This window comes from Anneissia japonica, unplaced genomic scaffold (genome assembly GCF_011630105.1).
Source record: "Anneissia japonica isolate Jap-2015-1 unplaced genomic scaffold, ASM1163010v1 scaffold234_len1672027_cov178, whole genome shotgun sequence".
Classification (NCBI taxonomy): Eukaryota; Metazoa; Echinodermata; class Crinoidea; order Comatulida; family Comatulidae; genus Anneissia; species Anneissia japonica.
The window spans coordinates 366,233-384,214 of record NW_022738761.1 but is presented as its reverse complement, the minus strand read 5'-3'; the positions used below and the strand labels follow the sequence as shown (position 1 = coordinate 384,214).

At 33.7% G+C, this 17,982-nt stretch overlaps 2 protein-coding genes across 5 annotated transcripts in view; one reads left to right on the top strand and one right to left on the bottom strand.

The window, feature by feature from the left end:
• LOC117117762 (nascent polypeptide-associated complex subunit alpha, muscle-specific form-like) overlaps positions 1–6,025 on the top strand; it is a 38,068-nt gene extending 32,043 nt beyond the window's left edge. For both annotated transcript variants that reach the window (XM_033262185.1, XM_033262184.1), the window contains one exon: positions 4,401–6,025. In XM_033262185.1, the coding sequence (XP_033118076.1) occupies positions 4,401–4,672 (272 nt within the window). In that variant the 3' untranslated portion in view covers positions 4,673–6,025. The remainder of the gene's footprint in view (positions 1–4,400) is intronic.
• Positions 6,026–10,502: 4,477 nt separating this feature from the next.
• LOC117117761 (ubiquitin carboxyl-terminal hydrolase 10-like) overlaps positions 10,503–17,982 on the bottom strand; it is a 20,348-nt gene continuing 12,868 nt past the window's right edge. For 2 of the 3 annotated variants that reach the window (XM_033262181.1, XM_033262183.1), the window contains exons 12-14: positions 13,210–13,354; positions 12,747–12,812; positions 10,503–11,989 (exon numbers count right to left, since the gene is read on the bottom strand). In XM_033262181.1, coding sequence (XP_033118072.1) covers positions 11,805–11,989; positions 12,747–12,812; positions 13,210–13,354 — 396 coding nt within the window. In that variant the 3' untranslated portion in view covers positions 10,503–11,804. Of the gene's footprint in view, positions 11,990–12,746; positions 12,813–13,209; positions 13,355–17,916 lie in introns of all 3 variants that reach the window. The other variant, XM_033262182.1, reaches the window with a different exon arrangement.

Sequence of the window (17,982 nt, the reverse complement as noted above, 5' to 3'; positions counted from 1 at the left end):
GAATTTTGGTAGTTAATATATATATTTTAGGAATTTCGTTGTTGTCTTCAATTATACAGTAGAACCTCGATTTTACGTACAGTACGGGACCAGAGGGCATACGTAAATCGGGGGATTCGTAAAATAGAGGTTGGGTTAATTTGTGGTAACCTTTTACCAATACGTACGTAACGCTCAATATACGTATGTATGAACAATGATGTTACCTGAGCTAGGCTAGACCTAGCCTCTAGGCCTAGGAATAAAACCATGTGTTTAGTGTTTTTATTCATCATTTTACAATGTCGTAATAAAGTGTTCAAATAAAACCATGTGTCTAGTCTAATAATTCATCACTTTATATCTTTTATTTAACTAAAGAACATGAAAATATTGTAAGATTACCTATACGACAAAGGTATAACTTGAGAATTCTCCTTCATGCCTATTTTAAACAACAGAGCTGTGGTGTTATCTGGGCCTGTTGAGACAAACTTAACCCATGTGCGCTGCACTGGGCGAGCCAACCAATTAGCGTTCGTGTACGTGAAACACAACCATGTGCACTGCACTGGGCGAGCCAACCAAGCTTCGTGTAGAAAATTTGACCAGACAATTTTTTCCATGGTTTGTCACATGAAGCTAAGGAGGAAAGCAATTATTTTGAGCACCATCAGTAGTTGTTCATCTCACTCAGTTCACATGGTTTTAGATTATAGCCTAACAACCCGGTATTATACTCGATCAACGTTGCTGTTTAATGAAAATACGTTGCATTGGTTTGTTTATCGTTATAGGTTATTGTATAGTCTTTTTACTTATGGTTGCTCTGAAAAGGGCCGTTTGCTTTGAATATTTTCTGGGGGTTTTTGATGACGTTATTGTCGATACGAGGCGTACATAAAACCGAGGGTTCGTATAACTGGGGTACGTAAAAAGGAAGTTCTACTGTAATGGGAAAATTATTTATCAAATGATTTAATTTAATATATTTTAATTTTTGGATAGCTTCATGGGTCAAATTTGGCCCGTGGGCCACCAACTAAGAACCATGGTCCTACACGTTTGGAGTCCATAGGAGGTCGGCCTTACCCACTATAACCAGAACCAGTTAACCATACCAATCAATTTTTAGTAACGCATTAGTGAATTAAGTATTCACATAAATACTGTACTTTACCTGACTGCGTGCGTGTTTGATGCTAACTGACAACTGCAGTTTCAGTCACATAATCAACGTTGGTTATGACAATGAACGTGCAAGACCGCACGCGCCGCCAAAGCTTTCGGCAAGTTGAATCTCAAACGAGATAACGAAAGCTCTCTAATGGCTCAAGTTACTGCATTATTGTACTATTTAAAAAAAAACTATTTTCTCCTAATTTTAAATAAATTTTCCCTGACTTCGTGATTATTCGTCGTCATGCGTAGACTATGAACATCAAACTAGGCAAAGCTCTACAAATTTCAGAATTCCTTATGGCAAGTCTAACAATACGTTATATTATAATAGCATTAAGGACTGGAACTCACTCCCCTCTTGAATCAAACATTAAAAAATTAATAATTGTATTTTTAACTTTGTAAATAAAAGAACTGCAATCCTAATTGTTTAAATTATATCTATTTTTTATAATACCTTTTAATTAGTGAATTATCTAATAATAAGCGTTTTTGGTAATCTTAATTTTTATGAATTTTAATTATAATTTTATAATAATTCTCTGTAATTTTTAAATTGTAAATTTTACTGTTATCCCTTGATGTTTCTTTGATGTGCTGCTTTCTTTCATTTGTTTGACTTTCTTTTGTAATGTGCAATTTTAATGTAATTGAATTGGGAAGATTTGCTATTTTTAGTGGTTAGGGTTAGTGCAATTTTCAATGTTTTCTTTCTGTCTTGAGGATCCCAATGGAAATAAGTTTACTTGTAAACTTTCTTGGGTATATTCCTCAGTTCATTCAGTTGATATTGTTCTTTGTACTTTTTGTCTGTTTGTTTCTGTACTTTCGTATTGTTTAGTTTTTATCTCTGAATAAACTGAAATGAAATGAAATGCGTGACAAATTTAAAATCATGCGTGTTTCTGCCAAAATCACTTTGAAATGCGGGACCGTCTCACACGATGCGAGACGGTTGGTAACTATGGGATACAATAATAGTGAATATGAAAATAAGACATTTGCCAGTGTTTAAGTTAGGTAGATTAAAAATAATGAGCTAACTTCACAATGGTAAAATAGGCCCTTTGTTAAAAACTAAGAAAGGAAATGGAGACAGACCAGCAGGCTTAATAAATCAAGTTTTTCTTTGTTGATTTGTACAATTAGTATTAAAGCAATTTTTCTACATTAAAAATTGCGGCCATGGTGTGTGAATCATGAGCATAAGGTGCAAAATGTGGTTTATTAATATAAAGATTTAACTTTCTCATGCCATGGATCAAGAGACCTCCATCAGATAGTCAAAATTGAATATTATGCGGCTAGAGAATGTGGCGATACAATGTTTAAACAATTGTTTACTGTTGAAGTTATCAAAACAGTCTTCTTGTATTTGAGGAAGTGAATAAATGGTATTATTTTTGAATTGAAGATAATATTTGATAGCCTACTGTTATTTTCAAATCAAAATACAATTTTACCAAAATTATAATTATTAGTATTTCTCATCCATCACATGTAGCTTGATACCTATTTAAAGCAATTTATTTCCATTCATGCCTAGATTAAACACATTATTCTCAAGTAGAATGCTTTTCATTCGTTTACACCTTAATATATTAATGATAACTCTGATGAAATTGCTTTATTTTAATTATTATTATTAATTACCACTATTTGATATATACAGTAGGTCACTTATATCATCGTGTTTGTATATGAGGTAAATTAAATTATTTAAATACGGTAAAATAATCGTCTTGCACTAGGTACGCTTGTTATTGTACATATACAATTATAATGCAGGATTAAATAATTATATTATATACAAAATACAAATCAAGTTTCTTGATAAGTTACAGCTATAGTTAAATTAAATTGCTTCCAAGCAATAAAGTTTCAACTTAGAATATTTTGCTGATAAAATAAATGTAAAACACTTCTTAACTAAAAATTATGCTATTAAAACTACTCTGTAAAACAATCAATCTTAATAATAATGTACTAAATTATATAATTAAACGGTATTGTGTTCTTCAAACAATACATTTTTACTCTTTATTTCAACAATTTGATTTTATTACAGATGATTTCCCTGTACAGTATACCCCCTAACCTTGCCACATTGCACTGTGATCTAATTCACACATTGATTACACTACTTGGCGTTCTATACAATAACCCTTATTGGGGCATTAAATATTTCGCCGCCGAACGGGTGCACTCGGACAGTGCTACGTGCCATAGGCCTAGTATACCTTGCCCCGGCCCTTCAAATTTATTCAATGAATCATTTTTGCCCCTATTACAATATAGGCCTAGGCCTAGTTGAGAACCCCGTCATAGATGGACTGTTGAAACTCACCATCACAGTAAACATTCAAATCAATCAATGCCCTAGCAACTGCTGTACTAGTACTAGCTTCCGACCTTTCTGTCGACTCTTGATAATACTAGTAATAGTACTAACACCATTCCTAGTTAATTTATGTATCTTCTTCTACCATTACTAATTCAAATTCCTGCGCATGCGTAGATCCATCCATTCGACATCTCGGAAGCTTTACCAGAGGCTGGTAAAGATTACCGAGACGTTCTGAGATTTTACAAGGATATTACATGGAGGTACTTTCACATGTGCCGTCAAATTTTACTTTTGGTTACATTTGGTAGGATTTTTGTACGTGTGAATCGGGTATTACTGTAGGTGAAGTTTGATAAAATGTAGGCCTAGCTAGTTCCTAAGCATGGTAGGCCTAAATTAAAATGGGAATATACAATTTCATCTTATTTTCACTCACTAATTAAAACTAATTAATAGTCTCTTATAAAATTATATCAAGAAAGGTGAATACATGGATGGTTGGGAATGTTGGAGTGAGCATGGTCGTCCCTTGTTTAACAGGGATGAAACTCTCTAAACTTGTAAAATGTACAGCTAAATTTGGCATATTGTAAACAATTGCTTTGATTATTGAAATTGTGTGCTTGTCAGTGGATGCACACAAAATATTTTTATATCAAATATTCATTGTGTCTATCAGTGGTTATTATGGTCTTTACAGACTAAGCATATCTACCCAGGATTTGAAGATTTCAGCATGACCCACTGATACATTTTGATGACATGCAGTAGTAGTGGGTCACTACACACCGTTTGCAGAAAGTTGGAATAGATTATAATGCCATAAATCATCAATTACTCATTTATGATTGATCATTGAGACTTTTTATTGCAATTTCTTCACTGTCACTAGATGCAACCACATTTCCGTATTCAACTAATGTCAGTGGAGTGCCAAGTATCCCAGCCGCTACCGGTGGACCAACAAATCCAGGTTTAACACCATACCCGTACACAACCATGGCCAGTGGACCGACAACACCATACTCGTACCCTGCTACTACCGGTGGACCAACAAGTCCTGGTACAACACCATATCGATACCCAGCCACTGCTGGTGGACAAACATCTCTTGGTACTACACCGTACCCAGCTGGAACTAATTCAGGACCACAGCAAATGTAAAAATTACTAAAGATCAAAATTTTATTTGTAATCTAGTCTAAAGTCGTAATGATGAATATTAACTAATGATTATAATATTAATAACTGAAGGTCATTATGTTTTCTTATATAATCCACAAATATTTATATTACTCAGATGAATTCTTGTTCTTAGTTTAGTTGGTAGATCAAATAATATATTTTTGTACAGAAACTGGTTTTTCTTTATACCCTCTAGTGTTTTCTATTAAGTTTTATCAATATAATATGACATGAAAACTATACTTTTAAAAATTTTATTATTTTATATCCACAATATTAAATATTCTGTCGTATGGCAATCATTTAGGACCAAAATGTTCTGTCTATCCCTCCTTCAATACTGTGAATTTTAAAATTATGCAAGATAAAACAAACAAAAAATGGTTATGTTGCAGTAACAATGGCATTTGGAAATCAGGGATGGTCAACTGGTCAGGATTTTTTCTATTTTTTTTTTTTTACTTTATAGGCCTGATCCTAATTCTTGACCCACTCAATACCACGTTTTTTGCTCAGTCAAATAGTAACCCACATGGCTAAAATCCATGATTACGATGTCAAATTTGTTACAGCTTAAAAAGTGGCCCTTTCAAACATGTTACAAGTACTGTGTTTTTCATCACTGATCTCTACTATAATAGCTGGACTGCTCATCGGCCAATCATTGTACAGGAAAAAGTGAAGCCACCGACGTACCAGTTTTAATAGACAAGTTTCTTCTGGCATTTGTTTAAATTATTGTTAAAAATAACGATTCTTGCAATACTTTTCAATAATAAATGTAAATTAAAATAACGATTCTTGCAATACTTTTCAAAGATAAATATAAATTTAACGTAAGGATTTTTTTCAAATCGTCGAACTAATCAACGCGTCTCTTTATGCAGTTTGCAATAACGCGAGCGAAGTCGCATTGTTATAGTGACGCCGATCACTAACAACGCAATTAACTTCACATGTGCTTTTTTAAACTGCATACTGTACGCAGTTGCGTCGAGTGGTTAGGTGATTTTTAAAATAATCATTACATTAAATATAAATTTATTATTAAAACGTATTGCAAGAATCGTTATTCTTAACAATAATTTAAACAAAGGCCAAAAGAAACTTGTCTAAAGTGGTACGGCACTTAGGCCTCCCAACATGGCGCCAGTGGCTTCACTGAAACCAGAGCCAATGAGCAATCCAGCTATCCAGAGATCGGTGGTTTTTCTCCCTTAATAAAAAAAATATGTCTGGCTTGGCAACATAAACATTTTTTTTTATATAATAGAAGAAAATATTGCATCAGTGGCATATCTAGGCGAGGGTGTGGGGGACTGCCTCCCCCTCCCCAAAAATTATGGTCAAGTAGTTAAAAATCACCTAAAATCACATATATTGAGAATTAGTGCCCCTCAACTGGTCATCAAGCCAGCCCCTCAACTGGTCATCAAGCCCCCCCCCTCCACCACTTCACCTTCGCGCCCCCATCAGTTCTCCCAATTCAAGACTTCCAGTTACGCCACTGTATTGCATATGGTGCAATGTATCATTGGTAAATGCCTTATACTTTAGTAGGTGCAGCATGTTTTGTATGCACTTTTTGTTGCAGGGATTTTGGCTTCAGAAATTGGTTCAGTGTTGTCAGAAAATCATTATTTGGTGGCATACAAAACCTGATCTAGCTACTAGAGTATTATTAATACGAGATAATTACTGGTTGTAATTTTGACTGAAATGATTATTAAATAACGAGATAAAAAGATGTGAGTAATGTGCAATTAGAAATTGAAATCTAAAATTTGTTTATATTTTGATTTCATATGAATGAATTGGTATGTCAAAAACATTAAAGCAACAGTCCAATTTAAATTTAAAAAACAGATGAAATATAATATTGAGGCATTAGGCCTACACTGGTTTTGGGATGTAAATACAGTATAGTAATGTAAGGTAAATGTGCAGCTGTTTTATTTAGAAAGCCAGGGACTATCTTTATTGTCAATTTGCTTCCTTTGTATGTTATTGTTTTTATTTTACAACATTTTATACAGTATATTGTATGTTTAAGACATCCTGTAATTGGCGATTCTGCTGTTGGATGTAATTGAAATAAATAAAAAATAAATTTAGATCTGATTTTAATTAAAACTTAAAAATAAACATTTCAGGAAATACAGTACTCAGAATCTAATCAAAAATATCAGCAAGAATTATTCAGAAGTAAAAAAAAACAAAAAAAAAACATAATCTCATTTAGACTGATGAACACTAATAATATCAAATATCAGATAACTGACATTTGCGCACTTTTTAGCTTTGCTGGAATCTGTAACATTTGAGCTGCAAAGATGGATGTAAGTTACATGCTATCATTCATTTGCACATTTGCAAAGTTTTGCTGGAATCTGTATCTTTGCCACTGAACTCCACTACAGTTGGTAGTGGTATGATCCAAAAATTGAATTCAAGATAAGTTAAGGTATGTGTATGTTGATGTACAGCACCGTTCCACAACCTATGGGTCGTGACCCAAACTTTGGAAAAATTTTGATGGGTCGCATAATCTCTTCAGATTGTGAAAACTTTACTTAATACGAATAAGGACAAACAAAATCAAATTACAGTAAAGGAAAGTGCAGTTAAAATGTGGCATGTGCGTCAGTTTACTTTTGTAATGCGTGCGTTAATCATAGTTTCATATTAAAAATATACTATCAAAACATTTGTACTTCAGGTATGTCTTCACATAACCCATAAATATCTGGCAGCAAGTAATATAGAATTTATAATAAAAGGTCCGCAAATCAATTTATAAAAAAAATTTGAACTTATTGAAAAATTTGATAACTTAGTGGTTTGGTTAAATGAATAATTCAATGTTGTGTGTGATAATCTTTTTATTGACTGCCAAAAGAATAAAGTGGGTGGTTCCTCTGATACCTACTAAATGATATATTGGCTTTGGGTTTGATGGGTCGTGTCTTAGGGCTTGATATATAATTTGGGTTGTGGGCTAAAAAGGTTGTGGAACTGGGATGTACAGTACACATGTCATTTTTAAAAGGTGAAAACAATTTTGTAGAATGTCTCAGAATTTATTGTCTTAATTCAGCAGTTCTCAGACCTTTTTGTAGACAACCCAAACAAATGTCAAAGCAATTTGTTAAGAGCCATTTTCCAAGATGTTAAAAAACAGCTATGAAAGGTTTATCAAAATTGAAGTAAAATTAAATGACAGAATTCACTCTGTGGAAAATTTTTATCGACCAACTGATTCATTCTGTGACCGTTAATTTGAGAACCGCTGTTATAATATATAAATATGTTGTAGAGTATTTAGATCAAATTTTACCCAACCCATTTTTGTATAAATAATACTACTGTACAATACTCAGAATTGAATGTGTACATGCTGCATTGGACATAATTTAATGCAATGTTCTACTACTGTCAATACATTAATGATGTATTTTCTAAGGAAAACTTGATATTGAAGATTTCTAATAAACTTTTTTTGGCTTTGAACATGCCTTTGTTATTTGTACAATTCTTACGTAGTGTTATGCATTGATGCTGTGCCAGTGTCATTTCAACTGAAGGACACACACATTAATTTGTTTTTACTACTGTCTAACATAGCTGATATAGCTCCACAACATAGCATTACTTCGATAGGAATGTAAATATCATATATTTTGAGAGAGTACATATTATGTATCAGATACCCAGCAGAGAGAGGGGGAGCTATACACCTGCTACAGAAATATATGTATCAGATATATATATATCAGTTTAAAAATAGCTGCTATACAGCTGCAACTATCATTGATTGTAGCAGTTAAATGATTCATGAAATACAGTTATCAATTTTATAGCAGGTACATAAACATATTGCAAAGCAAGTATCAGTTAAAGTGCTATATTTTTCAATATCAATGCTATAATGGTGGTATTTAGGACTTGAAACTGCTACATCAGACCAATATCAATAAGTAGGATACCTGTAATTATCAGTCAATCTGCTATGGCATATAATGGTGCTATATTTTGCTTTTGGGGTGCTAGGTTGAGTTTTTTGAGAGATGGCTAATGTAATGATATACCTCTGCTTTTTTTTGATATGTTGATATGACCAATATTGCGCCTGTATGACAATTTTTCTTTCCCTCTGAATAGAATAAAATGCTGCAGAATGTACTGACTGCGAGTTTTTTCCTGAGCAATGGGACTTGGCATTGGCTTTATAACCTCAAGGAAAAGGTTATAAAGGATGAGGTTATAAAGGGGGTGTAATGTAATCTAATCAGGTGATATTTGCATCATCAATCAAATATTCAATAAATCACTGATTTCCACTGAGGATACCAACAGTAGAGAACATAGAAGATACTACTGTTCACCCTCCATCTTGAGGCCCACCTGTGGGAGCTGAAAATTTGTGGTCTCTGATGCAGTCTCCAATTAAACCAGAGCCTTGCAGGCGTCAACATTCCTATGCATGATACATGACTTTATCAGAAAATATAAGGTTGGGTCAAATTTGTGTGGTGGTTTAACATGAACGATTCAGGAGGAGTGAGTTTTTATGGTCCAAAATAGTGAATTTTTAGCACATTGTTTAATTTTTCTTTATTTAGGCACACAATACATGTGCCAAGGATTGTCAATAGCGAATGTATCACTGTCCTACTTGTAGGTGACAATCCCTTACACAATACAAACATACACACACGATGCTTTTACACAAACTAAATCTCAATATGAGCTTTAGGGTTTGATAGGTAAATTAAGTTAGTAGAATCATAAAAAAAACCCTTTATTTTGTAGGCCTATGTAGGTATACAGTATTTTAATTTCAGTTAGAAACGATATCGGAGGTTGAGGTGCTGGGATGGCCTACTAGACAACAATATATTAAACCACCTTAGCAGGCGTCCACATTCCTATGCAGAAGTTATATGACTGAATTTAATATTTCAATTTGAAAAAATATTTAGGCCGTTTGCTATGTTATGCTTTGGTAGTGAAAATGTTGGCCTATAGGCCTAATTAATACATCAACTGTAATACTTTTATCACTATGGATTGTTTTCAACTTTCGCAGGGACGCATTCAGGGAGGCGTTGCTTCCCTCCTCCCCTCCCCCACACCTTTGTGGTGGAGGGGAGGATACAATACAAATTGTTTCCTTAAATCACTCAGACTCTTTATTAGTGATCAACAAAACTAAAACTTGTGAAGTAAACAGTTTGGGTCAAATGTCTGTAAAAAAAAATATATAAGCCAAAAATAAAATTACAGTAATATAACAATATTTGGTTTTATTTCAAAATTATTATTTAATAAATGCAGTATCAATAAACACAATAATTTGTTATGTTAGTACTGTTTGTACTAGTATGTTAATGACACCTAAATATTTTCCACAACAGCAATGTGGGCCAGGGTGACAAGATTGAGTGCAATGGGAATAAAGTGATGGATGGCTCGTTAGTAAACTAATCCCAAGGGTACCATTAAGCATGTCACTGTCAGTAGAACAAAATGTTGGAAAACTTTTCCTGAAGATGTCTACACACATACATACATACACACACATGCAAAAAAAGTGAATACAATAGTTCATATTGCATCACATGCATAGGAACTAAAAATTAGTTCTTTGGAAAAGTAGTCTTGAAGAGGGCGCACTATATATTCTTAATGGTCAAATCCACAATGCAACAGAGCAAAATAGGTTTTACAGTATTTTGGAAAGCATGGCATGCGCCTGTGTCGCACTCACTGGAAATCAGCCTTGGTTAAAATCAAACCATACAACACATACAGGTAAGTTCATTTATTAATAAATTTACATGATTACAGTCGGCACTGAACTTTGAGTTCGTTAACGAAGATAAATTGCCAACTTTGTTGACGGTAATCAAATTACTGTATCTGTAATTACTTGTACAGAAAAAGTACAAACCAACCTGTTTCAGAAAATATACTTACACTATGTTCTTAAATATATAATATCATTTTAGTTCAACTTCAAGAACAAAATATTTACAATAATAATCTTGTTGTTTTTTTCTTCATCATTAATTGCTTTTAGTTATTAATTGGAATAATAAAAAGCCCAATTTTATCAGGTGTTAACATTATCAGTTTGATTCTTCTGCATTGTCACATGCATGAGATGTGACATCACAGAACAAGATGTTATTCTACAGTACCAAACCCATTAAGTGAAAACTGGTTGTTTCTACCTTAATTTTAAATGGTTTCTATTTTGCTGGATGTAATACTACATCATGAACTTTTCTATTTTTTTTTTTTTTTTATAGTAGTACAAACCTAATACAGAACATTATAGGCTGCAGTTTCCTTTAAGTTATCCATTTTAATGTAACTGCACAATGCTGATTAATTCTTCAACCATGGATGTGACGGTTAGCTCACATTCGTTCATAAACTTTGGAAACATATCAATCAAAAATTTTTAAATATAAATCAGGGTTTTGCAATATAATCAAACTTGTATGAATGGCCATGTAAGACCACACAAGTCCAATATTAAATGACAAATAACTTCCAACAATGAGATAACTAAAAACACCTTGATGGCTTCTTTTCTAAGCCTGTATGTATCAATCGTTTAATGTAAATAATAGACAATTTGAACATAGAGTTTGTATAAAATCACTAAAAATCTTATTCCTATACTCAAGGCTGATGACATGATTCTGATGGCAGTATTTTTTAAGTCTTTGTTTACATTATTCAACCAATGCCCACATTAGGATTTGCTGCCCTATATGAAGGCCCTCAGATTACATTATGGATTAATCTGTAGTGCTCTTCTTGGTATTTAACATTGGCTCTTTCTCTTGTACAGTCAATGTATTTTTAGGCCTACACCCTCCATTCAACAAGTCATACATTTCACTCAAACTATGTTGATTATATAACTAGGTCTGGATACCTCCCTCTAAACAATAGTTTATCTATGTACTTAGTTTCCTTCAATTAAACAACATTAGTTATTTTGTATTTTTAAGACCATACATCTTCCACTGAACCGTTGATTGACCGAATGTCTATAACAGGCAAAATTCCTGAAATAACTCAACCATAAACCATTTCACAAGTCGCGTTGCCGGTAGAAAAGCAAGTACGGAAGCCGTGGGAGTGTTGGCTTTAGGACCTGGCTTACTGGGACTACTTTCACTATACTATCATCAGTCCGCAACCAGCCACCAACCGCTGGATGGAAGATATCTGTGATGTAATGACCTCCTGATGCTTCCTCCCCAAGATGGTAAACAACTGAAAACAGAAGAAATAACATTGAGATATTTCTATTATAGAATTAGAGTGATAAGTTAAGCTTAGTTGGCTAAACTGGTGGTAGCCATTGTGTGTACACTGAAACATTGAGATACAGTATATAGGTTCCCGGTTCAATTCACATCGGTGCTCTCCTTATGCTTCAGCTAAATGGCCGAAATGCAAGTTGCGATAGCACACTGTCTTTCAGGTGAGACGTTTAAGCCATTGGTCCTGTACGCAGTGCACTACTCAGAAAATAGTAGGGGATTGTATCCCAGTGTACTGCCCAATCACCACCGAAAGGGCCCCACCGGAAATATATCTTCTTCAGACTTCTGTGGGTTATTCTTGGTGTTTACAACTGAATAATTCCATCCATGTTACCAATAATATGTATGTAATACTGAAAATATGAAATAAGACATCATCCTCAATGTGAAGTTTTCTATCCCTGGCAATGATGGATTGTATTTTGTTGTTTACTCATGCCTTAAAATTATTTAATTTTTTTGTTTGTGTGTACTATTTAAAGATATTTTGCACATATTGATGCTTATGCCACAACCTCTATTCCCATCAAGCTATTTTTAAAAATGTTATTCCATGTACCAGAGTCTATGGTCATCCTTTTCTAAACAAAAAACTCAATCCCACACTTCACCTGGTCGGTGCTTTGCACATTGCATGGCCCCACCCACATTTTTCTCTGGATCCATCCCAATTCTTATACTAAAGACAAAAGATTGGAACTCACCAGCAAACAGCTTGTACCAACGTTGAGAACCACCAAGCTTCCCTTTCACAGTTGATGAAAATAGTTCTGTAAATAAAAACAAAACAAAAAACAATTAATACCTTTTACCAACTATATATCTAGCTTTCTTTAGGTACTCATTCTATTTTGAAGCACAACAATACACATTAAAATTAAATGGGATGGGATTGTCAAAACAAACTTATTTGCTATTGGAAACTCTCCTTTCGCATTCAATTACTATTTGCCATTTAGTAAATTTAAATGTATTTATAGTTGCATACCATCCAAAACAAAAATATATTATGTAATAAAATATACATAGAGGGCGCTTGATGGGTCAATTCTATTTATTTTTCAAAGTTAAGCTCCGTTAGGTTCATCCAGGTAAGTATTCATAATAATATAGAGTATGGACTGATTGAATTATTTTTAAGTAAATGACCCTTGAAATAGGACCTACCTTTGCCTAGTTCTAAATCCACTGAATAGTCAATCCTTTTCATCATTTTCTGGCAACCACCAGATTTATCGTAAATGAAGCGCTTCAAATGAAGAACCAGAACTGGAGGAAGCTTCTCAATAGTGATCCTCCTGGAGGCTTCTACCTAATAGACACAATAAAACAATGCATTAAACATCTGATAAATAACAGTAATTACAGGCCATGTGTGATCAATTCTATAAATCAAATAGAATATATTACTCTTCTCAATTATTTAAGAATAGAAAAACAAGAAAAGTTAAAATTACAAATAGAACGTAAGCAATGATAACTAACATAATTCAAAAAATATATATAGTACATTAAAAATATATTTCTTGAACACCTCTATCAAAATAAATAATTTTGTTTACATACAGTCAAACTTGCCTAAGTCGAATAATTTGATATTATATTACATGCCAAATTGTTGTGTTTTCCATTAATTAACAATCTGTATTAGTCAAATTTTATCGAAGTTGAACAATTTTCCAACGCCATTTTGGATTCGACTTAGGCAATTTTTAACTGTATTTAGAAATGCATCAATAAAAATGCTATAAAATTTAGCACATATAAAAGTTAGTACATATGTGTGTGTGTGTATATATATATATATATATATGTATATGTTATATGCAGAAAAACCAAAAGCTACAACTAAGATATGTCTCAAAATGAGTAAAAAATTATTAAAGACTACAGATGTACTTCTAAATGTAGCCGGAAGAAAATTCCACAGCACTGAGACAAATAACAAAAAAGGCAGTAAGAATTAGAATTAAGTGTACATATCTTAAACAATTAACACATCACTATACTTATTACTACCTTACTATTTATATCAATTGCCTTCAATTTTGTCTAAAATATACAGTACTGGACAGTATTATTGCAAAAATCCAACGCATTCGTTGACAACGAGTTGTCGTTGAAACTGTTCACATCGTTAAAAGCTCAGAAATTATTTATTCAAAATTTAACTCAAAGTGTTATATTAACAGTTTCTAAATAAATAAGCACTTACAAAATAGACGTTTGTTTATTACGAACTTACATAATAGTAAAGAAATAAGGTGATTAATTCAAGATTTGTTACGGTCGGTAGTTGGATTGGAGCCGAGTTGTAGGATTCCGTGTAGGATAGCCTAGGCCCAGGCTTATTCTGTTTTTGACAACGAATAATATGAGGTTGTCGCGTACCATGTGAGCAGTCTGGATACTCCACTCAATAATAAAAGAAAAAAACAGAGAGGAAAAAGAAAAAACCGAAGTGACTCACCAATATATCTCCTCGAATAAATCTACTAATATCCAAGCCTAATTTTAGGCTTAGTGCCGCAAAGGATATAGGCCTGTTAGAACTTGTCTTCCGATCAATCCTACATTATTGCGCCCTGTACCTAGGCAATGTCATTTTCCGTTGTGTTTAAAATAAAACCTAATCTTCAGTTCAAAAATACCCATAGCCAAGTAAACATTCCATTAATTATTTTAGGGGATTAAACATTAAAATATTCACGAATAACAGCCGCGTGTGAAGGCATTTATGCCTAGGCTAGGTCTATGTATTGCAGTGTACATCGAATCAGGAGGAAGATAAAAATACCCATCGCCTAGTGATCAATGTCAACAGGAGACACCGAAAAAAAAAAAACATGTCGGAGGTTCGCCAGTCAGGTCATTGAGATTTTGACAGTATCAGTTTGTTTGAGTGCAGATGACGTTTCGTATGTCAACACTTCTTACTTTCACAGATATACATTTATTATAATATTGGTTGCATTTATATTTTCTATATTTAATGGCTATTTTAATCCTTTTAAATGATATTAGGCTCTCATATACAATTTGTTTAGCGTTCGGGCACGACTCATTTTATGTGTAATTTTCAATAAAGTGAAAGGAATGAATAATAATAATTAATCATGATTAAAACTTCATATTCATTGAATTATTTGAGAATTTCATTAAACACAGTATATTTATTAAATAGTACAGGTATTTTAATAAAGAAATAATACCGTTCATTGTTGTTTTTTTTTTTTCAACTATGACACAATCTCATTTTAAAAACTTTCATGCCCAGTACTCTTCATTCTGCATCTTTGAAATAAAGATGACCTGGTGCTTCATCATCCACTGTCTTTTCTTTTGTCACACATTTCATATGTTGAATTTCTCCACTAATGATATTACTACAAAATTGTCATCATAATGGTAAACCATTTGTCGTCGTTAACAAATGAAAGGTTTGGTACGAATATTATGTGTCCATTATTATTTTAAGCATTTAATGGGAAATATTCTCACAAATTTTTTTAAGTACCCAGCCCAGGTCAGCAAAAATTTGCCGACCTTATTTTTTAGGTCGGCAGCCTCAGCAATTTTTTACTACCTAGGCCTATAGTATAAACTACAATTTTTCAGAACACTCGACCTTACATCGTCATCTACAGACTGTGATTTTGTTAATTTCTCGAATAACTCAATATATTGCTGGTGAAAGAATGGTCGTACTTGTATTACTTTCATAGTGTAGTATAATACATATGTTTTACATAAAAAAAATCGCCGAATAAATTTTGTTTTAGCGTTCGTTTTATCGTATCTTTGGCATGGGAAATATCATTTTCGTAAAAAACAACTATCATATCATCACAGGCTGCTTCAAAACTGCCATGTATGTCCACGCCCAGAATGATCTATCAGGGAGTTTCCACACATGTACAGTTACTTGTCAGTAGTGAAGTCACGATGCAATCGTGATTGTGATTAAACGGACGGTAGAATTAGGCCTACAATATGTTAAATTTTCTGTTTTTAGATAATAAACAACATTTTAAGCATAATAATAATACTGTAAAATGAAGACAAATAATAGCTTTAGATAAGCATTACGATCTACGCGGCCCACATGGCTTCAATTGTGCGATATTGTAGGCCTTCGCTGGCTAGCGTCATTCCTGCCTAGGCCTAGCCTACGAAATGACTAGGCGAGAAAGAAAACGATTGTACACAAATCGTACGTACTAAAAAGAAATCTGTTTTATGAACCACCAATTTCCTTGGTTTGACGACGTACATGAAATTTAGTGTCTGCTATAGCCTGTTTTTGACTTTCCACGCAGTTTTTGAAGCAAAGAAATCTAGGCCTAGGTCGGCAAAAAATTGCCGTCCTGTAGCAATTCTGGCTAGGCAATATGGTCGGCAATTGCCAACATGAAATTCGTGGGCTTCGTACCCCTACATACCCTCCCCCACCCAGGTCCATCTGGCGTCCATGACGTTGTATATTTATGTGTTCATTATCATTCTAGACATCATTTGATGGAAAACATTCTCACAAATGTTTTTACACCAACACCCCCTCCCCAACCCTGGTCCATCCATCACATGCTGTATGTGTCTGTTTTTTCAAACTTCATTTGATGGAAAATATTTCCACAAAGGTTGACTTTCACCAACCCCCCTCCCCCTCGAGGTCCGTAACCAGATGCTGAATATTTTTGTCCATTTTTTAAACATCATTATTTGATGGAAATTATTTCTGCAAATGTTCATTTTCATTGATTTGACGGTAGGCTGTTAATAAAATATTCCTACAAATACTGTTGTCTGGTGGTAGAATACACACACAAGCTTAGTCACAGCCGTTATTTATAGCTATCACAACCATAAAAACCGCCTACTGACGACTACGCATGCGTTGTATGGTGGTTTAGAGAAAGCACATGCATCGATCAACTGATTCGTTTTCAACACACACTAGGGTAGGTACAGCTGATTATATAGCACAATGGCCGATTTGATCAACAACATGACGGAATTCTCTAGACAGCCTCGCGATTACTAAAGCACACATAGACCTGTAAGTAGTCGCCGAAAATAAGCCTAATTTACGCTTGTGTCTAGGCCTACACCAGGGCCGTCAATTGCAATAGCACAGTCGCCAAAGAAAGCCTACATTACGTAGCCTATGTCACGCCTAGGCCTAGACACACCAGGACCGTCAATTCTATACTGTCGATGCCGTCATTGTTTGTATTGACTTTGTTCAATGTCCTCTTGCCTTCAAGTATGTACTATACTAAAACACTAATAAAACACACAGTACACCATAAATTAATAATAACATCCCAATAGTTCCTCAGTGACCTAAGACCAACAATAACATGCCTTCATTAAATAAGCAACAAAATTTCAACGCTCATTTCAACCTAATGCAATTCAACACGAAAACAATGCAACGACAACGGGTAAAATGCGTTGTTGTTTTTGCAATAATACTGTCCAATACTGTATTTATAATCAATTAACTAATATAACATACTGCAATTTCAGCCACTTGACTAATCACATTTTTAACGATCTTACTGTACAACGAAAAATATGTATCTCCTCATCACATTGAGTAATACTCCTAAAGAAAATCTAGCATGTGTACATTTCTATAATATGTGAAGACACATCCATGTAAAATTAGCATGCATACCATGAAATGTGTGCAAGAAAAAGAAAACATTGAAAAAGGCTGTCCTATTTAGCATTAATCTGTGAAATGTATCTTCACCCTTCCTGTAGCACTTTGTCTGTGAATTGAATACAAGTCTCCAATTTTACATTTCAAACTTTCTAGTATTACCTAAATTTAATAGAACAGAATAATAATATATGACAATGTACCTCCGTTTTTGTCTTGCTACAAGTGTATCCGTGCAATGTCTCCTTGCTTACCATATGCTCCAAAGC